Source organism: Panthera uncia, assembly GCF_023721935.1.
Source record: "Panthera uncia isolate 11264 chromosome B2 unlocalized genomic scaffold, Puncia_PCG_1.0 HiC_scaffold_24, whole genome shotgun sequence".
NCBI classification, from domain to species: domain Eukaryota; kingdom Metazoa; phylum Chordata; class Mammalia; order Carnivora; family Felidae; genus Panthera; species Panthera uncia.
In genome coordinates this window covers 67,407,747-67,428,123 of record NW_026057580.1, presented here as the reverse complement: position 1 = coordinate 67,428,123, position 20,377 = coordinate 67,407,747, and the positions used below count along the sequence as shown (strand labels likewise).

At 40.6% G+C, this 20,377-nt stretch overlaps 1 protein-coding gene across 4 annotated transcripts in view; it reads right to left on the bottom strand.

Moving 5' to 3' along the window:
* ARMC2 (armadillo repeat containing 2) overlaps positions 1 to 20,377 on the bottom strand; it is a 131,109-nt gene that overhangs the window by 71,830 nt on the left and 38,902 nt on the right. For all 4 annotated transcript variants that reach the window (XM_049654111.1, XM_049654112.1, XM_049654110.1 and 1 more), the window contains 4 exons: positions 16,039 to 16,137; positions 11,744 to 11,919; positions 6,157 to 6,259; positions 4,626 to 4,849 (listed from right to left, as the gene is read on the bottom strand). In XM_049654111.1, the coding sequence (XP_049510068.1) occupies positions 4,626 to 4,849; positions 6,157 to 6,259; positions 11,744 to 11,919; positions 16,039 to 16,137 (602 nt within the window). The remainder of the gene's footprint in view (positions 1 to 4,625; positions 4,850 to 6,156; positions 6,260 to 11,743; positions 11,920 to 16,038; positions 16,138 to 20,377) is intronic.

Genomic DNA, 20,377 nt, shown 5'->3' with positions numbered 1-20,377 from the left:
GACCTTTGGTTTTGGTTCAGGTCATGGTCTCACAGTTGGTGAGATCCAGCCCTGGTCGGGCTCTGCACTGACAGTGTGGAGCCTTCTTGGGATTTTCTCTCTCCCTCTCTCTCTGCCCCTCCCTGGCTTGTGTTCTCTCTCTCTCTCTCAAAATAAATAAACTTAAAAAAAAACCGTTAAAAAATAGTTACATTATATACCTATAAATTACCTAACTATAAATGTGATACCTTGAGATTTCTTCAATTACAGTAAAGCAGCTGTGTACATGATGTTCTCAAAACGCAAGAGGACAGACAAGACACCAGGGTCATCAGAGCTTGGTTGTGATTATGACATATATAGAAGACTTTTCCCCATTCCCTAGGAAGGCGGTATGATGGAGACCACAACAAACTTTATGATGGAGGTGATTCTAGCAGTCTACCTCCACTCCCATGTTATACCAAATGCTAGGCTTTAGAAGTCACACATGAACCTAACACCTCCTGATAATTCATTCAAGACCAACATTGACAAATCCCTATTTCTGTCTGTCACCTCCTTGGGTGATACAATTTACTACTGGCATTTAGGGGGCCTTGCCTTTTGTCTGGCCTATATTTGTCTTTTTCCAACTTTTGGGGGGCTCTCCTGAAATCCTAGCATTCTAGAATTCAGTAAACATACACAGTTTAAACTTCTTTACTCCTGCCATTTTACAAAGTCGTATCTCCAGTTCTGTATTAATACTTGTACTTGGCACACAGGCAGCGATGCCTCGGTTCCTCTGAGCAGCTACAGTCACCCTCTCAAAATGCTATTAAGTACATGGTAGGCAGAACTGAATGCAGCATTGAACGTGTGTAAATACCATGATTTCCATGATAGAAGAATGCGGCATCAGAATACTATTATCTGGACACGGGGTATCTCCAGACGGTAGGCCCCTACTGGCAACTGTGTTCCTTACCCCACCCAGAACACGCCTGGCACAGAGCAACACCTGTGAAATCAATGTCTCTTGATTTCAGCCACACAGTGAACAACATAAACATATATATACATACATATATATATATATATATATATATATACACATACATATATCCCTCTCCCTCTCCATATATATATACAAGTGAGAAACAACATAAAGAAAACCTTCAAGATCTCAGAACTTCGTGTTTTCCTGTAAGCAGCTTTAGCCCAGATGCTGTGGAGGAGTCTTCCTTCCACACCCACTCCTTGACCTCTTCCCTTTAGCTCTATTATAATCTGCCCCGACCCTAATAACTGCAGCAATGCCTCTTAACTGGGGCTGCTGTGTGTGAGAGCTCTGCCCTCCAACCAGTCTGTGCGACTGACACAGTCCCCTCCCATCGCTTGTCAGCTTCTTGGTCTTTTCCAATTTATTGTCTCGTGCACGTTCGTCTTTCTGCCACTCTGATCTCCCCTCCTCCTCCCCACCTCCAGCGGCTCCTCCAAGTCCACACTCGATAGCCTGGTGTTCGAGACTCAGGGCTGTGGCCTCTGAACCTCACAGAACCTCTCGGCTCTGGACAAGCCTACCTGCTTGGCATTCCCCAAACACACCTTATCCCATTCCCTTCGTGCCAGTTTCCCAAATCCTACACAAGCTTCAGGCTCCAGCTTCTGGGTGCCCAAGAGGGCAGCTTTGGGGAAACGAATGACTCCAGCATTTGGGCCACATGCTAGAACCTATAGTTCTATAACAGGAGGTGCCCAGAAAGTGTGCTGAAGCTACTGAGGTTTTCCGGGTTGAAAGTCATAGAAGAGAGGAAGTCACAACTGTGACTACCCTTGTAGTCACAGTTACCTACCCTTGTCGTTTTGGTCTTGCCAGGTTCTCTCTGGCTTACAGACATTTTATTGGTACAGCCACTGTAATCACCTTATTTTTTCTATTGAACAAAGTTGCTTTTTAAAAATGTCTCATGAGCTAGAGTTACCAAGTTCTGAAAACTAGTATGAACAAACAGTTCTCTGCATGGCCAGATCTGTTTGGTTGAATTTGCACATGGGCCGGCTAGTGAACAGCCAGTCAGTGTTACACACTCACAGGAGTAGAGATTTTCATCTGCTCCTATAATGAAGTCATGTTGCTTACATTTTATCAACTGTATGATACACAACAGCTTTTCTTCCTTTTAATTAAATATGAGGGAATGTCTAGTTCAGGGGGTCCCATGATAAAATAGCCTAAAACAAGATCTCCTTCCTCCCAGATCTGTAAACACACACACACACACACACACACACACACACACAGAGTGACACTGTGTAGATGGTGCGAATGGGGCCTGGTGACCATCGCAGGAGTGCATTCTCAGGTGGTGGCACTTTCTCCTGCTGGATTGTGCTCCAGGGAGAAACCTCAGGCATGTAAGCCCTGGCTATGCCAGATCCTAGACAGGTTCAGAGGAGGGATCTGGGGACAATGACAGTGCCTGGTGAGTAGTGGCAGGCAGAGAGGAAGAAGTTACTAGAGTGCCCCTTGTTACACCACCTAGCGGGGTGCATGGATGCCAGGAAAGGAAAAAGACATCTAACCTAGTGAACCTAAGGATGCTGAGTGTAGGTGGAAGGGAAAGAAGGGGAACATGGGGATTACACTGTACTTACTGGTATACACTTGTCCTAGTTCTGGACTGGCGATCCAGGTTACAATAATACTCAGTGCTCCTTGGGGCACCTGGGTGGCTCATTTGGTTAAGGGTCCGACTACTGATTTTGGCTCAGGTCATGATCTCACAGTTTGTGAGTTCCAGCCCCACATCAGGCTCTGCGCTAACAGCCTGGAGCCTGCTTGGGATTGTCTCTCTCCCTCCTTTCTGCCCCTCCCCCTCCTCAAAATAAATACATAAATATTCTGAAAAACGGTCAATGTTCCTTTATACCAACTGATCCTACTTCTATATAGTATATATTTTAACATATATAAGTATATAAATAAATATAAATATAAATAAACATATAAATTTGCATATATTTTATTTTGTTGTATATTACAACATATATTATAGTATAGTATATTTACATATATATTTATATATGTGTATATAAATGGGTTGGAAAGAGATTTTTTTAATCAGACAAGAATTCTAAAAGCCATTGCATAAAAATTAAAAAGAGTAAATATCCCAAAAGGAGAACAGTTCGGAATCTGAGGTACATCCTTATCACAGAATATTGTGCAGTCATTAAAAAAAAAGTAAAATAAGTCTCCAAGGGGTTCTTACAATGTACTGTTAAATGAGAACAGAGAAGTGCATAGAATATCCCATTTTTGAAAACCTATGATTGCATTAAAAGGTGCTGAGCACATCAGTGTGGACAATAACTGGTTGGAACAGGAGAAATGAGGAAGGAAGAGGGTAATGGAAAATAAGGGAAAATAAGTGAGAATAGCTATTAAAAATAAGATGGTTCATGATAAAAACGTAAGAATTATATGAAATTATGCATATGTAAGTACATATACATAAAATGCATGGGAAAATGTTTGATAAAATGCTGGAGGTGTATTATCTCAGTGTAAAAATATTTCAGGCAATTTTACACTCTTCCTTATACTTTTTTTGCATTTTAATAAGGAAATATAATTATATAACCAAAGTAATTATTTTCATTGAGGAAAACGTTTGAATAACTCAATAACACTGGCAGTAAGAAAATAATGTTTCTAAGCCTCCCTAGACAAAAGATGGCTCATCCCATATAATTCTGCATCATTCACGACTAAAAGGGGTTTTCATAATCTTTTTTCAAAATGGAGACAGACCACAAAGTCCAAAATTAATGATCATCATAAACACTTTAAGCATCTTTAAGGCAGGGCTCAAATCTAATTTTTAACACACTTTCCCCAAAGCTGCCAGCACCCTGAGTGCTCAATCAATCCTCATTAATTGGCAGGCGCATTTCAAATCTCATGAAGTATTACATCAAAGATGCTATTATCTGATATACAAATCCTATTAAAAAGTAAAATCCCATCTAAAAATGAACATGAGAGCTGAAGCATCTCCAATGAAAATAATTTAACTATGAAATTTAATCTGCCACAAAAGAAGTAGTAAAACTAACACGGAACCAATCTCTTTTCTCTTGCCCCCGGTCATGTTAAACAGATCTAGTTTTGCTAACCTTCATGCTTATAGTCTCAGGCCTGTGGGTCATCTCCACACCCCTGTATTGTTAACTTCTGCTTTTTACTGGAGGTACGAGATCCATGACATTAGCTACCATGAACAATCTTCAGTCTTTGAAGCTCTAAGAGTTAAAACTCTGCATGTTAAAATTCTGGTAAGAGCATGCAATTGTTTTGCAGAGAGAGGCTACTTTTTATTGTCTCAGGCCTACTTTCTCTGCAGGGTATCGGAAATGGATTTCAAAGCCACAGAGAGCTGTTTGGTGAAAAGCCATGGAGTGGCCTTTCCAGGGAAAATGGGCACACACGGGGGCAGAGGTGGAGCAGTGGCTGCTGTTCTTGAACCCCAAGGCCAGGCACCCCCAGCTGACTAGGTAACAGCCCCCCTGTTACCTGTTACACCTGGCAGGTAACTAGTGTTAGGTAACATAAAAACTAATTTTACACATATAACCTTTTCAAGTAAAATACTCACTTGGACTAACAAGTGGCCTGAGTTAGGCAGACATGTGCCACATTTCCTGGTGTTCTCATTGATTTGCTTTATCAAATTCACCAATATTTCCACAGCACCTTTGCTGATCATTTCATCGAGAAATCCTGGGTTTCCAGAAATGAATTTGATAGCCCCCATACAGTATAAAAAAGCTTCAGTGTTAGTGTGCAGGTCTTCATTTCTCAGGACCTCCAGTAATGATTCTGTCAAGAAGATGAATTATGACAAATGTATAACAGCTGGAGAGAGACTTTTTTTTTTTTATTTTATTTTTTTAACATTTTATTTATTTTTGAGACAGAGAGAGACAGAGCATGAACAGGGGAGGGGCAGAGAGAGAGGGAGACACAGAATCGGAAGCAGGCTCCAGGCTCTGAGCCATCAGCCCAGAGCCCGACACGGGGCTCGAACTCATGGACCGCGAGATCATGACCTGAGCCGAAGTCAGACGCCCAACCGACTGAGCCACCCAGGCGCCCCGAGAGAGACATTTTAAAGCACTTGCATGTGAACACCAAATATAATTTCTAAAATGTTAGTGAGAACCTACATACAGATGCTTGTTAAGGGTTACTCATGTGGTGTAAAGAGGAAAGCTTACATGTAGCAAAGACAAATCTCTGTAATAACAGTGACAGCAAAAGGATGGGATAATTAATATATAAATAAGAACATGTTCTTGGGGCACCTGGGTGGCTCAGTCGGTTGAGCATCTGACTTAGGCTCAGGTCATGATCTCACAGCTCATGAGTTCGGGCCCCGCATCAGGCTCTGTGCTGACAGCTTGGAGCCTGGAACCTGCTTCGGATTCTGTGTCCCCCTCTCTCTCTGCCCCTAACCCACTCACATTCCGTCTCTGTCTCTCTCAAAAACTGTCTGCTGAGGTCAAAAAAAGAGGTCATTTATCCTATGTTGCAAAAAAAGAACTCCGCTGCCTTCCCTTAGATCAGCAATACTAATTCATAAAAGATTTCTATTTAGATAACTACTGAAGCATCTTAATTATTTAATGTTTAAGATTTAAACATTATTAGCTATTTAAACGTTATGTAGCTAGCTACAGGGCAATAAAATTTCTCTACCTACATATTTGAAACACATTTGAGACACTTTGATGTCAAACGCCTACAACACCTGTCTTCCAGTTTGTCTTCCAAGTTTTTGTCATTTCTACTACATCAAAAGACCAAAAATTTCAATTATGTTAAATACCATTAAGCGTATTTTGTCTGACAGTCAATCCAAGACCAGGAGATGAATTTTTAAATAGGCAACACTTGATAGTCACATGATGTTACTACAGACATTGAAAACAAATAGCTAACGAGGATACATTCAAAGGAATATGGAAAACACAGAGACGGACAGAGCAACAATAGGCATCGCATCACTTCTGGAATTAGTAGAAAATAAAGATATTCTGGCCACCATTAGTGAGAACTTTGCTCCCCAAACTCCTCATTCACTCAAGTGCGACATTCACTCGGTGGTGGTGCTGAGTGATACTCACCCAGAATGCTGTCATTTTCAATCAGAGAGTCATTCTTCTCACTTCTGCTAATTTTGAATATAAGTTTGCAGACATTAAGAAGATTCTTTCTACTCACTTTAAGCTGCGGAGAAAGGAAACACTTATGTTTTTATTGCAGAGGGAAATAAAGACGCGCCGTAATTTTTTAACACGCACATCTATTTTAAAAGTGCTGTAGGAGTATTTTTAATTTTTTTTCAACGTTTTTTATTTATTTTTGGGACAGAGAGAGCCAGAGCATGAACGGGGAAGGGGCAGAGAGAGAGGGAGACACAGAATCGGAAACAGGCTCCAGGCTCCGAGCCATCAGCCCAGAGCCTGACGCGGGGCTCGAACTCACGGACCGCGAGATCGTGACCTGGCTGAAGTCGGACGCTTAACCGACTGCGCCACCCAGGCGCCCCTGTAGGAGTATTTTTAAAATGTAAAGAAGAATTCTAAGTTTAGGCTACAAACTTGCCAACTATAGTATTTAAGTAACTCATTTATGGTAAATACAATATAAATGATCTTCAGCGTAAGCATGCTTCAGTGATAAGCCTTTATTTCTCAGTTCATAAAGTCTCATCCTTACACGTGTGGTTATTAGTTACTTTTTAAAGAGTATGTGAGGATAAAAGCGGGGAGGATGTTGAAAACTTAACTAAATGGGGCGATTGCTGTGACATACAAGAGTAAAGGAACACAGATGCCAAAATTCAGATCGAATTAACTTAGAAAAGAATACCTAGACGGGGGAAAGTACAATTCTTATCATTTAAATAAAAGAAAACCAAAAAAGTAATACTCTTTGATTAGATAGTACCTATATATTCATTTTTAAGGCTATTCCTGTAATGCTTTGAGATAATGGCGTGTGATGTTCAAAGCTTAAAATTACCTTCTAAATCATAGAAAAATATTCAAGTAAATTAAGCACAGGGGAAATAAAGTATACGTCAAATAAGCACAGTAGAGGGGGACTAACTACATCAAATGGTCTCAATCAGCTGTATGTCTCTCTAAAGTAGTGAAAATTAAAAATAAAAAACATCCTAAGTGATATTAGGAAATAGTTTAATAAACTGTGGAACATCAATACTACTCATATTAAGCAGTCATAAAAAGTGTAACTGTGAACACAATGTTAAAAAAAGACATTTATAACCTACTGTAAAATGGAGATATTATGTGCCCTCATTGCAAGAATGTAAAAGATGTCAGTAGGAATGAGGTCATCTAAATAAATATCTGTGTGAAAAGGATGGCATATGGGTCATTATTTTATCATTAAAAAGTATCCTTAAAATTATCTTCAACGTCAGTTCGTTAAAAAAAAGATAATGGGATTTGTCAGACATGTTTTTAAAGATTCATTCTGTGCTTGATCCGCAAATACTAATGGGCTCCTACCGTGTATCAAGCACAGTGCTGTTCACTGTTGAAGCACAAGGACGAACATGGCCAGCCCCGTGCCGGACGGGCAGAGGGATGGAAGCATTTATCCAGAGAGTGGCCTCCATGCACCTCCCTGCACTGGGCCCCTCCACATGTTACCTCCGAGCCACCTTGCACTTTAGGTGTTGTCATTTCCATCTGGCACCTGAGGAATCTGGGTGAGTATTAGAAGTGCAGACTCATAGTCCCCACCCAGCGGCTGCTGAATCAGAATCTGCATTTTAACAAGCTGCCCAGGGATCCAGTGCACATGCAAGTCTGAGAAGCTCCCTTGTGGAAGCCTCACAAACTGTTAACACATGGCAGGATGGGGATTCCTTCTGTTCTCAGGAGGAAAAAGGAAATGGAAATTAAACAAAAAATTGTAATGCTTAGGTGTTTAAAAAATTATTTTAAAACTGAGAAAATAAACTGATTAAAGAAAATAGAAAGAAATTCTAAATCAATGGAAATATATATTGTCCTTGATATTTGGGAATATATTTTAAGGTTTGAATTAAATTCTAGTTAACAAATTTGATAAAATTGGTTTCAGGTGTAGAATTTACCAATTCATCACTTATATATAGCACCCAGTGCTCATCACAACAAGGGGAATATATTTTAATCAGTTAACAGTCCCCTATGACACTGTGATATGTAGCACGTGTTGTGTACTTAATAAAACTTGTTGAATAGGGGCGCCTTGGTGGCTTAGTTAAACGTCTGACTCTTGATTTCCGGTCAGGTCATGATCTCGTGGGTGGTGAGTTGGAGCCCTGCGCGGGGCCCCACACTAACAGTGCGGAGACTACTTGGGATTCTCTCTCTCCCTGCCCCTCCCCACCTCTCAAAATAAATAAATAATCTTAAAAATAACATAACACTTGATGAATGAATGAATGAATGAATGAATACAACTAACCTCACCCCCCTCCCCCCACCCAAGTCTTACATTTTTAGTGAAAACTGACAGAGGAAAAATTACAACAACTCATGTCAGGGTTTTCATTAAAAAAATCAATCAATCAAACAAACAGTCAGTCTACAATTTCCAAGTCTGCTCTAAGGTCAAATTACTTTCAAAGTGCATTCCTATACCTTCTCTTTTGATCACTGTAAAATTATGACTCTGGGGCATGAAAAAGTAATCTTAAGATGCATGCAAGGAGCACAGACAACCTCACGTGAAACAGCTCTTTCCCCCACACTGTCCATCCCCTTTCCTGTGCGGTGCACTTGGCCCCCAGTACTCATCCTCCCCGTTGGGCATTTTCTGCGTTTAGCAGAATCTCTCCTGCCACAGTGCCAGCCAGGAAGGCAGAGGCTACTTCATTCACTTGTATCCCCAGGGTCAAGGGCCCCTGGCACAAAGTAAGTTCTTACAGTGGGTAGTTTATTTCTTACATTCAAGACTGCAGTCTTTTCTCTATAAAGCAAATTTGGAAAATTAAAGAGAAGTTTAAAAACACTTATAATTCTACTTACTATGCATAATCACTGTTGACATATTGGTGTTTTTTGGTTTTTGTTTTTTTTCTGTTTCTCCCCCCTGTACAGAGAACTAGATTTTCCCCCCTCCTGAATATAGCTGCATTCATTGTGTATACATTTGTACTAAAAAATATCTTTTTTTAAAAGTTTATTTATTTATTTTGGGGGTGGGGGAGGGGCAGAGAGAGAGAGAGAGAGAGAGACAGGGAGAGAGAGAATCCCAAGCAGGCTCTGTGCTGTCAATGCAGAGCCTGATGCAGGGCTCGAACCCACGAACCATGAGATCATGACCTGAGCCAAAGTCAAACACTTAACCAATTCACTTAACCTGAGCCACCCAGGTGCCCCTAAAAAATCTCTTAATGTAGACTGATAAATTTTTGAAAGATCTTTTTTTTTAATTTTTTTTTAACGTTTATTTATTTTTGAGACAGAGACAGAGCATGAGCGGGGGAGGGGCAGAGAGAGAGGGAGACACAGAATTGGAAGCAGGCTCCAGGCTCTGAGCCATCAGCCCTGAGCCCGACGCGGGGCTCGAACTCACGGACCGCGAGATCGTGACCTGAGTCAAAGTCAGACGCTTAACCGACTGAGCCACCCAGGCGCTCCAGAAAGATCTTTTGACACAAAGGTTAAAATTAAAATCGCTGTCTGGCAAACCCCCCAACTTACTTAACCAAAAAGAAAAAAAAAGGCAAGAAATCAGAAACACTGACATTATGCTCACCAAGTTTTTTTTAACTATAAATAATTTTAAATGTCTGAATTGTAATACTACACTGGTAGGTAAAATATTGGCAGACGCTAGAGAAGATATTAAAAACATCTTGGTTCCATATATCTTTATTATTACTATTATTTGCTTTTTCAACAGCTTTTTATGATGTGGCCTTTTTAAAACTTACATAGAATCCCAGCACCAAGGCCCATGCAAAACAGTGTCTTGCTTGGAACATTAGGGGAGATTCAGGTAGCAGATGGGAAGTTGGGATTGATGGCCTTGGAAGTCCCTCCTGACCTGGTTCTATAGTTAATCAGAAGGAACAACCTGCCCATCTCTGCACTCTGGAGTGCAGCCTAGCCAGTCTTGACTCTGATTCAGCAAGGCAGTCAATGTCACAGAGAGAGCCTTATCTAATCAAATTTAGTTCAGAACGCGATCGCTGCCTGGCAATCACTTAGCCCTTTACCCTAAAATAAATGGTGTCATGTGTATAATTAATTTGAATGGCACCTTTTATAACCAAAATGATATTTTCTCGGCAAAGCACTGATTAATTTGTGGCATTTTCCTCCTCCTCTCTCTAATTTTTGGCTTGGTTTGGAGCAAAACGTCTAGGATCCAGATGAAAAACCAAAGGCAGTCAATCCCTCAGCAGCTGGCATCTTGGGGCAGCTACACTGTAGAGGCTTCCAGCTCACAGGGGCTCTCCTGGGCCAAGGGAGTACCCCAAACCCAGGGTCAGAGAGGAAACAGGGTAAGCAGGCAGATATCTTTTTGCCTCTACCTACAACTTTTTCTTTTCTTTTTCAAGCTTATGTTTAAATTCCAGTTAGCTAACATATATAGTCTACCTACAACTTTTGACTTGAACTATCTCTGTGGCTTATGCTCTTTTTGTTTCATTAAAACTGATTGACCAGTTATCCTCAATGAGGGGATTAAAATACTGCTGAAATCACTATTTCAAAGAAATGCTACTTTCTGAGTCACATATTACAGTTTGTTTTTTTTTTTTTTTACAAGAGGGTGAATAGTTTTTGATGACAGCTGAATAAGAATGTAGCTTCTTCAAAAAATTACATAGAGTACGTAGTCAGAATATTCTGCTTCATCAAAGACATCAAACTAAGGAACAGTGGGCACTCTTACTAAACTCTGAGTAAGTATGCCAATGCTTACCTTCCCTGTGTACTTTCAGATTTTAAATTATATGAATTATGGGTGTTAACATAATAGCTATCACTTTTATGAAACTAGGTCAACAAAGCTTCATTCATTTGTTTTAGCGGCTCTTTTAGAACATTCTATAATAACTGTGTCTTATCTTTTGTTTCCAACTGTTTATGGCTGTGGCAACAAAGCGTTCCCCTCAAACAATGATATCATTTTGTTCGAGACAGAGTTTCTACAGACTTTTATTTGGTGTCTGGCCTTTTCTTCTAACACCTCACGGGAGCCTTCTGTTACCACCTTCCCATGACCACATGCAGCTGTTTCTCTGTTTCATACTGGTTCATAAAGCACCTGGCCATTGTGTCCATGGCCCACATTATCCTAAGTTATTTATTAAATCATGTAGCAGAATCAAGCACCGAGCAGAAACCATGGGGCAGAAACCACAGCCTGCATGCTCCGATACTGATCTCAAGTTACTTGACAAGCTGTTTTGCATGTATTTGCCTATTGTCACCTTTTTTTGAAGCTTAGCCACAGTCCAAATGTAAGCATTTATTTGAGCATTTTCCACGTACTCAGCCTTAGTTCCTTAGATAGTACTTCCCAAATTCTGAGATGTCAACTTATTACCTTAATTTCTTTTCAAGCTTCTAAATGAACACACTGCATTTCTAATCTTCTTTGTAATATTTACAAACAAAGAGATAAAACTTTTAAGTGCTACAGTCTACTAGACCAGAGGAAAGAAAAACTTACTGCTAGAATAAGTTTTGCAAGTTTAAGGCTGAGCAAGTCTGAACCAATATCAACTAGTTTATATAGGGTCTTCAGGAGAATACTTCTTCTCTTAAACTTATTTCCAAGCATGTTTCCTTCCGCTAAAGCGTGATGAAGTTGTGTGCAAGCAGCACAAATTGTTTCAATGTTTTCTTCTGTCAGAGCAAAGAGAGTAAAGCGGCACTTACTAATTAAGGTCAAGCTTTCAAGTGTGTCAAACACAGTGTAAGTAAAACCCCATTGTTATTTCCCAGAACATCTTCAAATTCCTGAATGTTTTTTTCCCCTTTTCTTGTAATTTCCATCTACCTGCTTTTTTTTTCCTTTTTGTTGATCCACCCCCTATAATGTTGACTTATTTACTCATCGGTCAGCTTATCTAGAACACACAGTCTTTCAAAGAGTGCAGTAAAGAATGAATTGCACCTATTCCAGTTGGGTCTGCTTTGTTCCAAATGCTTTCCACCTCACAGTGCTTGGTTGGTTCAGTCTCAGCGAAGCACAGCATTGTGTCTCTGCCTCCAACCCTTTGTGGCATAGTTCCACTGGCCTAGAATATTCTCCTCATCTTCATTCCTACTGATTTTGGTCCTTTAAGGCTCTGTTTATATTCTGGCTCCTCCAGAAAAGTCGCAGCCTTCTACATTCAACAAACATTACTCTGTAGCCTGTTGTTTTTTTTTTTTTTTTCACATACACACGAGTGTTGTGTTATATGCCCAGTGCTCTCAAACAGATGCCATGTTAAGTGAGTAGAAATTGTGTCTTTGTATATTTGTATCAAACAGAGCATGGTACAATGAGAATACTGTACATATCTTTGCATCAACAGAGCATGGTACAATGAGAATACTGTACTGACAATCTATAACATAGTTTCATATATACTGGCTTTCTAATATATCTGTTGATGAAAACAATGATCAATGTTTTTCTCTGAGAACAATGCTCATTATCTGAGAAAAGAGGGCTCAAATGGAACAAAATCTCAAAATGTCACCTCACCCACCATTATTTACAGGTGGTTATTACAAGAGAGGGGAGAGTAAAAAAAAAAAAAGGCATTAGTTGGAAAATAGGAGAAACCTAGAACATCTTGTTTTATAGTTAGAAGTCTGAGGGCAACAATTTTTGAAAGTGGTATCCATACCAATAGGCATAAAGGAAGAAAATTACCACACAAAATGGAATATGAGGGGAAATATAAGAATCCAAGGTCTAAGATATTCAGTTGAAAAATATTATCTGGTAGATTCCATCACAGAATTTAAAATTAGGAAACCAATCTTAAATAAATACCATAATGTGCTCTTAAAAGCCCACATAGAGGAAGTGTGTGCCTGAAGAAGGAAATGACTCAGGCCATTTTTAGCTCTTTTCAACAATAACATCTAAGAAAAAATTTTAAACCTCAATAGCTCAGTAACCTTCAATGCCTTTCAGTTATGCACTTAAATAAATGAATTTTTGGGAAATGACTTAGACTAACTTTAAATAAAGGGGAAAACCTGAGCTCCATTGTAAGAACGCTTTTGTTTTGTTGTTTGATTCTTCTGTTACTGGCAGTTTCTTCACAAACCCCAAGCCCAGGCCGTGGACCACTCTCTGGTAGTGGGTAGACCTCAAGGCATTTGTCTAATACTTCCCTCTGCAAACTCTTCAGCATCGTGCATTCAACTAGGAATAGCTGTTTTAGCTTAAAATAAGTTAAAAAGGAAAGGCTCACGGGTCAAATTTTAAACTGTTGATCAAATTAACTTTACACCAGTTGGTTTGTAATAAATGTCATATAGCCTCAAAAGACAACTTGAACTTAAGAGCTTTCAAGATTCTCAAAGGGCTGAAGCTAGTGGGTGAAAGTTTGATAAGTAACAGAAAGCAATGTAGCCTCAAAGTAACTCCTCCCCCATGAGATACTTATTAATTGCAAAGGAGAAAACAGTAACTTCACAGTGGAAAACCTAGATGCCACCTTCCCCAAGTGATCAAAGTTCATATCCCCAGTAATGGACCGGATCAGCATCATGTGCCTTCTGCTATGATGCACTGAGAAGGACACAGCAGTACTCATGCCACACACCTTCCCCAAATGCCTAGTCTGGGTCTAACTGTGAGAAAATACCAGAGAAAACTAGCTTGTGGGGGCAGTCTATAACATAATTGGCAAATATGTCAAGATCATGAAAGAGATATGACAAATAACTTGAACTTATGATCCGGGATTTTCTTTTTCTATAAAGGAAATTATTAGGGTAACTGGAAAAATCTGAATATGGTTTGTATAGCATTGTAGGATAATTTGCAGATATGAAACAGAATGTCCTTGTTTCTTAAAATGTGTGCCAGAGTCCTAGGGATATGGGACATCGTGTTGACAATTTGTTCTCAAATGGTTCAAAAAAGGAAAAAAAAATGCCTATGTGTGTGTGGTGGGGGGAGATACCAAGAAAAAGAGAGCAAAAGGGGGGGGGGGATAAGAGAGAAAGAAAATAATGAAGTAAATGTGGTAAAACATTTATATTTGGGAAATCTGAGGTAAGGGCATATAGGATTTCTTTGTACTATTCTTGAAACTTTTCTATAACTCTGAAATTATGGAAAAATAAAAAGGAAAATAAGAATTAAAGGAAGGGAAGGAAGGGAAGAGGAGGGGAGAGGAGGAAAGGGGAGGGAAGAAGAAAGAGAGAGAGGAGGAGGGAGGGAGGGAGGGGGAGAGGGCAAGGAGGAGAGAGAGGAAGGAAGGAAGGAAGGAAGGAAGCAAGGAAGGATGGAAGGAAGGGGAAGGAAGAAAGAAAGACGCTCAAAAGCTCAAGTAACCCAGTCCTTCCCCCATGTACTATTCTTAAAGTTGCATATGGGAGAGGGAGAGATGCCATACTTCAGGGCCAACAATCCTCCGAGAAGGCAGATTCACCCACATTTCAAATCCCAAACTCCAGTTCAATTTTCTCTGTTGGTGTTCTCAGAACTCTCGTAAAATCTTTCAGACTGAAGACTTCCTCTGAGACAGGCCTTCATGCCACAGGCCACTCTTCCTACTGTGCTCTCCCTAGCATGTTCTCCTTTTTTAACCTTTGCCCAGACCGATTGCTCTTGTCACTAGTTTTTGCACACATCTCCTAAAATAAAGGGCCCAAACTTAGGCTGGCTCGCTAATCTGAGGGTGAAAATTAGTAGCTGCAGAGGGAGGAAAGTCATCACTCAGAGGTTTTGAGCTGCAGTGGACAGAGATGATGGTCCAGTCTAACCCACCATCACCTGGCATGAGAACACTGCCGTGCAGAGATTAGGTGGTTCCCCCACAGCCACAGGCTTAGTTAGTAGCAACACCGGAGCCAGAAACCCTGCCCAGGGCTCCCGCATGAACCACAAACACAGCCAAGTACAACAGGGAGCCAAGGAGCCGTGAGGCCATTCGAACCTTTTGGGAAGTAGGTCTTTTACATGACTTCGTTGCTTGCTGGGGAGGACTTACTTACCCTGCTTCTCTGAGGTCCTCTTCCCAAGGCTATCCTGCGGTTTGCTCCTCCATGGAGCACTCATTCCACAATGCCTGGTGAGGGCCTACTGTGTGTGTGTGCCAGTTGCTGAGCTTAGCCCGGAGCCGTGACTACAGCTCCAGAGGGAGCCCATTTTCACTACAGAAATGGAATCCCTAAAGAGCCGCGAAGGAGAGACGCAGGGGTCATTCTCCTGACAACCTTTCCACAGGTCACCTTTTGCAGAGACCCACTGATCACCGGCCTTTACTGCTGGGACACTTCAGAGTATGAGGGCTGGGCGCACTCCAGGTTGCTTCCAGCTCTGAGTGGCATTTCCAACAGGTGTGGGAGCCTTACAAGAGTAGGAAATACACCTTTGGATCTAGAAAACCATCGGCACACCTGCCACAGATGCCAGTCTATGAGACTTAGTAAAGTTTCAGGGGCCTGAAATCTGTTTTAATCTTTCACTTTCATGTATTAACTGTCACCCTGGAGAGTTCAAACCAGCATTTCCTTGGGCGGATAGAAGGTGATGAATTCATTTATATTCCATGCGGGATTTTAGAAGTAAGCTCTCTTCCAGCATTTAAAGTGTAATTTTTAGTCACTAAAAATTAGGTTTGCATGTACTTCATATATACATTATTAGGTGAATAAAGAGATAACTCCATTTGTTTTTGAACATGTTCACAGAAATGGTAGTCAAAGCATACTAAAAATAACAGTGCAATGGGGAACATATAAATAACTACAGATATTCTCAATTTAAAACAAACTTTTTTTTTTTACCCTTTTCTAATTCATGCAAAATCGGTACGATCCTTGTATTCCAAAAGACTTCGTCTGCTTCTATTTCTGTATCCTTTTCTTGCAAGTTGGCTTTTGAGACTGCAAAAGAAACCCAGATCAGGAGAAAGCTGTGAAAAAGGAGTTGTACCTAGAGCACCATCCCAGGTCTGCTATTCATCACTAAAATTAACCAACTCTGTAATTAAATTATACCTCGCCCCCTAAGCCCAACTAATTCTAATTAGAACTATGTGTCTCTTAATAAAATCACCTCAAATCAAACTCAAGATAAGATCATGTAAAGAAATTAGAACTTTAAACTCTGGTTGGGACATTGTGTAATGTCTTAAGCTTTGTCAGTGTTGGAATTATTGTAAGGCAAACAGGTGGTTTTTGTTTTGTTTGTTTGTTTGTTTTTAAGTAAGCTCTACACCCAACACGGGGCATGAACTCATGACACTGAGATCAAGAGCTACATGCTACACTGACTGAGCCAGCCAGGTGCCCAGGAAGGCAGATAGTTTTGAGTTATTTTTTATTTTAAATGTACCACTCTGTACTCTCCGTAATATGGAATAAATAGAAAACTATAGATATGTAAAGAATAAGGATTTTGAAAATGTTTGATGAAAATTTTTCTCAAAGGAAGAAGGCCTGCAGAAACTTTCTTTCCTATAGAAAATAAAATGTCCACATCATTGTGGGGCCGTTGAGATTTTGTGCGGCGTGGTGGGAAAAGCCTGTGCTTGGGGCATTGACAGATGTCAGTTCAGATCACAGCTTCATCACAGATGTACTGGGTGACCGGGGTCTGGTTTTTCACCCTTTCTGAGCCTCATCGGTGAAACAGAAGACGAAAACCTTTGCCTTCGGGGTTATGAGAATTAAAAGACATGATATAGGTAAAGCTCAGAGCCCAGTGCCTAATGTCTAGCAACAACAAATGTGAATTTCATTTTCCTAATTAAAAAGCAACAGGCCACTGCTGTCTGAAGTTCATCCAGCTGCATGATACCAGCGAATTATCAAAAACAGATGCTGCCCATGAATGAAGGCTGTAGAAGAGTAATAGCTACCATTGATTGGGTACTTTAAGATGCAGCATGCCTCTATTTAATTTTTGTAACAACATTATGAGGAGGTGTCCAAATTGTCTCCATTTCCAGATGAAGAAAGTGGGCCTCAGGGGTATTAAGTTACCTGCCCACGGTCATATAGCTCTATAGCTCTTGCACTTGACCTCTCTCTATGCTATTCCACCCCTACAGCAAAAACAGTAAACTGAAAGGTAGGAGGGAAATGTGAATCATATTAGAAACTGCAAATCATGATTACATTCCACACAGGCTATATCTCACTATCTAAAGCAAGACAGTGTAGTTGGAGGAGGCACTGCTGTGCGAACCCTCAGGAGGAGTACTTAGCCTCCCTTCTCTGAAGTCTGCCCCATAAGGCCTTCACATGGTGCCCAGTCTATACTGGTTTAGAGTCTGTGCCCGCTCAGAGTGGACCCGGTACCGACCAGTCAAGTGTCCACAGTGGGTGCCTAAATCCTACATATATCACATGAAGACTTAGAAATGATAGAGATGGGGTGGTTCATCTGGTTAAGTGTCAAACTTCAGCTCAGGTCATGATCTCTCAGTTCATGAGTTCAAGCCCCACACCGGGCTCTGTGTTGACAGCTTAGAGCCTGAAGCCTGCTTCAGATTCTGCGTCTCCTTCCCTCCTTCCCAGGCCCCTTGCCTGCTTGTGCTCTGTCTCTCTCAAAAATAAATAAACACACAAAAAAAGAAAAGAAATGATAAGTACAACGAGGGTTTCATAGAGAGGAAGGAGAGAGAGAGAGAGAGAGCAATGAAAAGGTGTATGGCCTATTTATTTTTAGATTGTTTTAACTGGGCAACAAAACAAAACAAAACAAAACAAAACAAAACAAAACAACCAGCTGACCAGGGAGGCCTGTTAAGAGCACAGGTTCTAGATTCACTGTCTGGGTTTGAATCCTAGCTCTCCCACCTACTAGCTGGTAGACTGTGGGCAAGTCGCATCACTTTGCTCTATAAAATGAGGTAACAAGGGTCATTTCCAAGTTAGGATTAGGGGTTATTAATTTCTTTTGTGCTCCTGTATTTATATTACTCTTAAGAAGAAAAGAAATATACAATACAGTCTAAACTTCCCAGGTGCACGGTGACGATGTCACCCAGGAGAAGCAGGGAGACTATGCAATTTACCCATGCCTCCCAGTGCACAGAGGCCCCCTCTAATCTGCTCCACCCTGGCAATAGCCATTCCAGTTGCAGTGAGTCCAGGCTTGCTTCTTATCAAAGCTTCCTGATACGAAGAGGGGATGATGTACACTGGGTGTGAAGAGCATTTGAGCAGAAAAAGTAGACAGAAAGGGGTTGTCAACAAAGCTATAATTAAATAGTGTAGGTGTGCTGTCAACAGTTTTCACAGCACAGCTTCACATAATCTGTCTAACCCATAAAGAAAAATTCACCATAATACACAAAGGTGCAATGTCTTTAGGACAAAATCGGTCCACGTTAGTACGGGTTCACAATCCCTTATCCAAAGCAGACGTGGTTTGGGATTCAAAAAATTTTGAACCTTAGTAAGGCAAAATGGTACACGCACTGCATATTACACACCATCCCCAATAGGGTCTTCCGGCAGCACCCTGCAGCAAGATATGTGCATATTCACACCAATAAAAGAAAGACTAATCTTAGCCTACCATCAGTTCAGGTCAGGCACGGCCACTAAATGAGTCTGAAAAATACTTCAGCTTTCAGAGCATTCCCAAGCTGCAGCTTTGGGATTTCAGAACCGTAGGTAATGGATGCTAGACCACCATCTCAATCTTTTGGGTCATTACTTTTATGAGCCTACCCTAACCTTGATAAATTACAGGTACGGAGTCTAAAAGTAAACCTGAATATTCAAGCAGAATACATGGCTGCTCATAGTCCCAAGTATCTGACACAAAGTCCAAAGAATGTGAATAAAGTCAACATATATCAAGGCAAGTGAAAAGCCAGAAGATAATAACTCAGACAAATAATTTAATCACCAAATATTTATGACATACTTAAGTTTACTAGAAATACAGACTCCAAGTCCAATAAGTCCAAATCAGCATTTTTACCTCCTATGCAATACGCTGTTAAATAAAACAGCTCTGCGAGAAACCGTGATTATTAATCTGCTTCTCAGGACAAACAAAATCAATAACATGCTCACCCTGGGAAGAACTGAATTACAGGGGGGAGCCAGAAATCACCGAACAGTTTGTTTAACCTTGGGAAAGGAAAGGTTCTTGCAGGCCCTTCCGACGTGTCTCCTCTCAGAGAAGTGAACCAGACACTGTGGCTAAGGGTTCAGCTCTCTCCCAAGAATCAGTGTGAGTGGTGGTGCCCAGCCCCAGCCTTTCCACGTCTTCCCCACCTTGTGCCCCTCCCCAACTCTGCTTTCCGCAAAAATCCCATTTTATATACTTAACCAGTCTCCATTCTAGCAACTGAAGCATGGAATCCTGTGATTACTCTTTAAGATTTACAAAAACTAAATAAATAAACTTTGCCTCAGTCTTGGGCAACAACCTAATATTTTAGAAAGCACTTTCCTCCAGGTTCACAGTTTGCTAAATATAAAAATTATGATTCAACAGGAAATTGGGTAAGTCAAGCAGAAATTTCAGCATGTTTTTGACGATTTTGCTGTCTCAGTGGTTATAGGTTTTAACCACAGCTTTGAGTTCTGGATACAAAAACTTGACACAATGTTTATTGGCTGATGTTTTTAGCAAGTAAGTGTAAAATCCTTAGCAACAATTCTGATGTGGAAATCAGTCTAAGATTTTCCTGAGTGTTACAGAAATTCCCATTGGCCACAAAAGTCATTTTATTGATAAGAAGTTAGTTGTGAAAGTAATAAAATACTTTTCGAGCTCGATAGTTTGGTTTCATAAAATTTCATGTGCACAAAAATAGTGCGAAGAATATAACAAACACCTGTGTACCCACAAATAGTTTGGTCAAATATGAATCGTATTTTTAGCCTCTCCCTTATTTCAAAGAAATAAACATTACAGATATAGGTGCCTCCCCCTGTCCATTCCCCCTCCTTCCTCTCCCTCCAATGGTCACTGCCATTCTAAATTTCTTTGTTTTTAGTGTTTATTTATTTTTGAGACAGAAAGAGAAAGAGTGTGAGTCGGGGAGGGGCAGAGAGAGAAGGAGACACAGAATCTGAAGCAAGCTCTAGGCTCTGAGCTGTCAGCACAGAGCCTGACGCAGGGGCTTAAACTCACGAACCATGAGATCATGACCTG